At 46.3% G+C, this 5,844-nt stretch overlaps 1 protein-coding gene across 1 annotated transcript in view; it reads right to left on the bottom strand.

The window, feature by feature from the left end:
- Positions 1 to 1,334: 1,334 nt before the first annotated feature.
- Positions 1,335 to 5,844, bottom strand: part of LOC110307395 (vomeromodulin-like) — a 58,541-nt gene continuing 54,031 nt past the window's right edge. Inside the window, exons 8-10 of the mRNA XM_021179632.1 lie at positions 4,621 to 4,681; positions 3,794 to 3,873; positions 1,335 to 1,580 (exon numbers count right to left, since the gene is read on the bottom strand). Of these exons, the coding sequence (XP_021035291.1) occupies positions 1,335 to 1,580; positions 3,794 to 3,873; positions 4,621 to 4,681 (387 nt within the window). The remainder of the gene's footprint in view (positions 1,581 to 3,793; positions 3,874 to 4,620; positions 4,682 to 5,844) is intronic.

Raw genomic sequence — 5,844 nt, 5'->3', positions numbered from 1 at the left:
TGGAGGGGTATTGAATTTTGTTGAAGGCTTTTTCAGGATCTAGTGGGATGATCATGTGATTTTTTTTCTTTCGGTTTGTTTATGTAGTGGATTATATTGAAGGATTTTCTTTCTTTCTTTCTTTCTTTTTTTTTTTTTCGGTCTTTGGAGACAGGGTTTCTCTGTGTAGCCCTGGCTGTCCTGAAACTTACTCTGTAGACCAGGCTGGCCTTGAACTCAGAAATCTGCCTGCCTCTGCCTCCCAAGTGTTGGGATTAAAGGCATGTGCCACCATGCCCGGCCTCACTGTCACTTTCTGAAGGCTCTGGGAAAACAAGCTCATACTTATTTGAGAATGACAGATGATGGGAGGATTTTATATTCTCTGAGTTCACTTTATTCCCAAAACTGGTTTTGTAGGTGTCTTTTTCTGACTTGATGAAGGCAAAGACTTCTGGAGATTCCAGTCATCTGAATCATCCCTGTCTTCATCATGATCTCATCCAGTTTTTCCTCTAACCTCCCTGGGTGAAGACATATTGTCCCCATAGCTGGAATGAGATGGGCAAAGAGCTTCTGCAGATACTGAGCCTTAGTTCCTGGAGTCAGGCAGGTCTAGTTAGTGTCCAGGGGCCAGCAGACAATTGGAGCACTTCATTCATCATTTCATTCAAAAAAGTATACCCACTTCTAGATGCTTTTGCCAAACTCCAGTGCAGTGAGTCAGAGATAACCCTGCGCCTGTCAGCCTCGGGTCCCAACTGCCTCACCAGGAGGTTCGAGCTAGAGCCTTGATGTGTCCAATCCTGGAGACTGCCTCGAGCCTGTCTCGAGTTTCTTTCAATGGTGACATTACCAGAAGTAGACCTCAACAACACTATCTATGTAAGGCAAACGAATACTGTGTGTAGTTAGCAAAGAATAGTGAAGTGGAGCAAACCAAACCAATGCTCAGTGCTATCTCCCACTATCTGTGGGGTCAGATTTATACTTATTCCTCTTGGGTCCTTTCATGTATTTGCTATATCAAAACTTCTTTTCACCTGTGTCTGCTTCAGGAAAACATTTTTTTCTCATGTCTGCTTTAGCAAGCCATCCTTTCACCTGTGTGGCCCAGCAAAACATTATTTGACATAACTGACTTTCCAAAGAAACTACAAGTTTCCACTTCAAGGGAGTCACCAGCCTTGGGAGAAGAGCTGAAGGAACTCATGTGATCTGGATTTCATTTTCTGGAGTACTGTAGAGAGCCGCCGGCTTCCACAGTGCCTTATGCCACTTAAACAAAGAACAAGCTATGTGCGCATGTGCAAAGGGAGTGTTCTCGCCAAGTCTTAGCCCACCCCGGGGCGTGTCTATGAGATCATGGGTAAGCGACCAGTCAGGCATGGACATGCCACGCTAGGGGGTATATAAGCAGCGCCTTTCTGAGACTCTTTGTCTTCCTCATCAATATGCAATAAAGACTGGCTGCAGAAGGATCCTTGTGTCCCGTGCGCTTTCTTGCTGGCGAGGAAACAGTGCGGGACAGAGTACCATTTTTGCTGTGGGGCAAGCCCATGTCTTGCATCTGGTTTTATGTCCTTATTGATATCTACTGACTAATAGCAAAAATGGTAGCCAGGCACTCATCACAGCATAGAGGTCCTGCCTGGTGGAGATATGGCACTTGTGTTCCCAGGAGTTATCTTTTCTTTTTTGGTGCCTTTATGAGGAGAATCTTACGTGCTGTTCCAGAACTCACTTATGTAGATTAGGACTTATAGAGACCGTTCTGCATCTGCCTCCTGAGTGCTGGGATTAAAGGTATGTGTCACCATACCAAACCAAGAAACTATCTTGTTCATACTTCTAGGTTTATAGCATTTATTAGCTTCCTTTTATTTACTTAATTTTTTGGCTTGTATGTATGTATGTATATATGTATGTGTATTCTCTCTCTCTCTCTCTCTCTAAGTCAAAGGGCAGCTGGAGGTGCTTGTTTTAGATTGTCGTATATTTTTTTGTGACAGTTTCCAATAGGCTTGGCACTCAGAAAGTAAGCTCGGCTGCTGACCAATGATCTCTAGGAATCTTGATGTATCTGTTCTCCAGTCTCAGGAGACATGTACTAAGAAATCCAGGTGTCCTTTGATGTGTATGCTACAAGGCAGGGTGCTGTAAACAGTTATCTCAGCAGCCACTGATGTCTTGGCTTTTCATTTAGGGTCACATGACTAGGGCTGTACTTACTGGCCTGGGACATACAAAGCCTTTTCTGCTCGGTTTGTAGTGGTATCAGGCTCTTACCTGCTCTGACTGATCTCATATTTTGTGTTTATACTGGCCTTCTCCATTTTCAACATGGAGAATTTGGGTTCCAGCTCTATTGGTTTGGATTCATAAGGAAGTATTCAGAGTTGGAGACTACGCTAGCTTCCCATCATCATAACAAGGTAAGTGTCTTCAGAGGGGAAGAGGTCAGTATAAGCTCAGTGTCAGAGGANCCAGGCTGTGACCTATTGTCCCTTTTTGGTCTTTAGGCCTGTGGCTGGCAGTGCATGGTCATGGGAAACAAAGTGCTCACAGGAGACAGGCCTCCCCATCTGCTTGAAGGGCAAGCTCCCAGTGACCTAGAGAACTACCTCAGACAGCACAGGTCCTACCTCCCAAGAGCACCAGGTGGGGAGCAAGGCTTTGCCACCTGAGCCTTTGTGAGGCACTCCAGATCCAAGTAAGACAGGGAGGTGAGGGGCAGNAAGGGTTAATCATTGTCCCTGAGCACTGAGATCACTGGGTTTTGTTGGCTCCTGTTACAGTTCATCCCTAAGTAAGAAGTTCTTTGCATGCTCATGAATATGCATGAGCGTTGAGGAAAGAGTCANCTCTCACTTTTGCATGCAGGGAGTGTTTATTAAGGAGCTGATTACAACAATGCCCATTTCCTCCAACTGTTCTTGTCCTTGTCACTCAGGGCAGAGGATCCTGGGCATACTGAGGAGACCATTGCTATTGTCTCCAGAATCATAAGGATGGGCTGAAAGGGGCATGGAGAAAATTCTCAGGGGTTTGCTGTCATTCAGTACTTTGGGTTCAGTAGTGGCTTCAGCTTGCTGCCTGAAGGTCATTCTGAGGGGAGAGAAAGACAATAGTTTCTGCCTTTAGCCCTGGAAGTTGACTGCAGGTGTGATGATTGCCACCTCATCTGTCCCCACCAGATCACCATAGCACTGCTTCAGGGATGGGGAGCAGACATGTGCCAGTGAATGCCCTGGAGAATGTAGACTAGGATAGAGGGAATTTGAAGGTGAATTCTCTGGCAAGAGGGGATCCATGCAGACGAGGTCGGGATCACCCAGAGACAGCAGGCTTACTACACTGACTCTTGTGTTCACAAGATCTGGAATGAAGCATCTGCTGGCACTGGCACCATGCTGGCTGTTTAGGAACTGTACTGTTTACTGCTATGACATAACCTACTGTGGGCTGTGTGTCTTGTCACTGAGCTATAGCTCAGATGTCATTCATCTGGTCTGGTCCCGGATCAAGGCTGGCTTGTGGTAATGGCTGCTGATAGGTTCCATATAAAAGAATGGGAGTATGAAGAGCCCTTGTGGACAACTGCTGACATTCCCTCAGTCAGGCACTGTAGGAATTGATTTAGGCTCAGCTGTAGGGAAGTATGGGGTCAAGGACAGCTTAAGGTTTGAGGCTATTTCTGAGTCACATTTCATACTGCTTGTTCGGGTGCAAGAATATGTGCGAGGTCCTGGATGTGAGGCAAAGCAAAGCAAAAGAAACAAACAAAGAAAAGAACTGTATTTCTGTTACTTACTGATTTCAGCAATATGACATTGGAGTTCGTTAAAGTATATGAAGACACACCTTCAGGAATATTCATCTTTTTATACGTTTCTGAAAAAAGAAATATCACCTCGTGACAGGAGTTAAGGGAATGACAATCTGATTGATTTGTTTGACACAGTCACATGTGAGATCTCTGACCAGTGTGTGGCCCTAGGAGGAGTCACTGTCACTCATTCCACATGGTGGCATGAATACTGTCCATCTCAGGCTATAGGATGGTGTATTGGAAGAGAGGCCCCAAAAGCAGGTGGGGATCTGGTGGTCTCCTAATACTGATGACTAGGATGGATTGCCTCAGCATAGGACATGACTGCAGTGGCACACTCATTTGAGGGTCAGTGCACTATGTGGAACTACAGTAGAACTAACCAGGGATGTGTATACCTGGCATGTGGCACCATCATCATTGTTGTGCAATGAGGTGTGACATACCCTTCAAGTGTTATAACCCTAATGTCTAGAGGTGTGAGTGACCCAGGTCCACTGTGCCGCTGTATATGCTGATGGTCGCGGTACCAAGACACCAGTGGACAAGGCTTCTTGGGAGGCAACTTGATGTGTTTTCCCTATTAACCAGGGCTCGCTATCATTTTTGAAAGAGACGAGTGTGTGTGTATGTATGTATCTATGTATGCATGTATGTATGTATGTATGTATGTATGTATTATGTATGTATAAATACTAGCAGATGAGGGGCTATCCTTGTGCTTAGTGCTTTAGTGCCCTTTCTGTGTCCCCTTCCCACCTCTCATCAACACTGACTATGCCAACAGTCACTGTTATTAATCTACATACCACTGAAGTTGGACCAGGCCACCTTTGCTACTTCAGACAAAATGCCTTCTGCTTCTTCCTTCTGCAAGACATGAGAGGATGTTTTCAGTAGAGCCTTGCAGTTCTCTGCTTGGCCTCAAGGTCCAGGAGCATTTTCTCAGGCTGCTGGTTCCTGTGGTTCTCTAGGTGAGAGGTCTGTCATGTGTCAAGATCAATGTGAGATGGATCTCCATGTATCTTAGGGGTCTTGTCTTTGGAGTTTTGGGAGTCCCTATTGGGTTTTGTTGCTCTTGTGACTCCTTGAGCAGAGGTATTGGCCTGGTCAGTGTCACACAGCTATATGTATAGCAGGTGGCCTTAGGACACCAAGAGCAATTTGGAGGCTAAAGGAAGGAGGATTGTCAGTGGCTGATCACTGCTGCCTGCTCTGATGTGGGTTTGAGTACATGCAGGTCTGGGTCTCTGTGTGGTGCTGTCCCCTTCTCTCTCTCCTGACCCTCCTCTGAGAACATGAGGTGTTGCTTCTACACCCATGCTTCCTAACTGCTCACCCTCCTCCGTGGGAAGTTGCACTACTGCAGTACTGGGTTGGGGTGCTACTGTAGCAGTACTCCTTGAACTCTGCCCTTTACCATCCAGAATTCCAGTGTTTGCATAAACGACTGTGACCCCTGTCCATGAGAAGCTGTGCGAGGTCAGGTGTCAGTCCTACTCAGTTCTTTTTTCACTGAGCCAAAGCCTGGACAGCTCTGTCACTTCCCTGCTAAGGAGAGGTGGAGGGATTTCTGGCCTTGGAGTCACCATAGACTCAGCTGCTTCCTGACTCCCATTTCTCATTGTGTGAAAGGGAAATATTTTTCAATCCCTTCTCTGGGCACCCACTGTGGGCCTCTGTCTTGCATGTGGCATCAGAGGGTCAGTTTCACTGTCTTTTGTCTCCTTTAATGCTGTCCTTTGTGTCCTCCTCATAGCCTCCAGTCCCATGGCAGTTGGTGATGGGCAGCTGTGGTTTAAGAGCTGCTCCTCAGAGAGCACAGTAGGAACCTGAATTTGTGTTACACAGAAGGTGTATACTCTCGTCCCTTGTGTTACACAGAAGGTGTATACTCTCGTCCCTTGTGTTACACAGAAGGTGTATACTCTCGTCCCTATGGGCCTCCCTTTCCCCCAGTCTTGAATCACTGTGTTGTCTGGCTTTGACATGATTTCCCACCAAGCGTGGGTCAGTATACAAGGGCACATGAA

The sequence above is a fragment of the Mus caroli genome, chromosome 2, assembly GCF_900094665.2.
Source record: "Mus caroli chromosome 2, CAROLI_EIJ_v1.1, whole genome shotgun sequence".
Lineage (NCBI taxonomy): Eukaryota > Metazoa > Chordata > Mammalia > Rodentia > Muridae > Mus > Mus caroli.
This window is presented reverse-complemented; position numbering and strand designations above follow the sequence as displayed.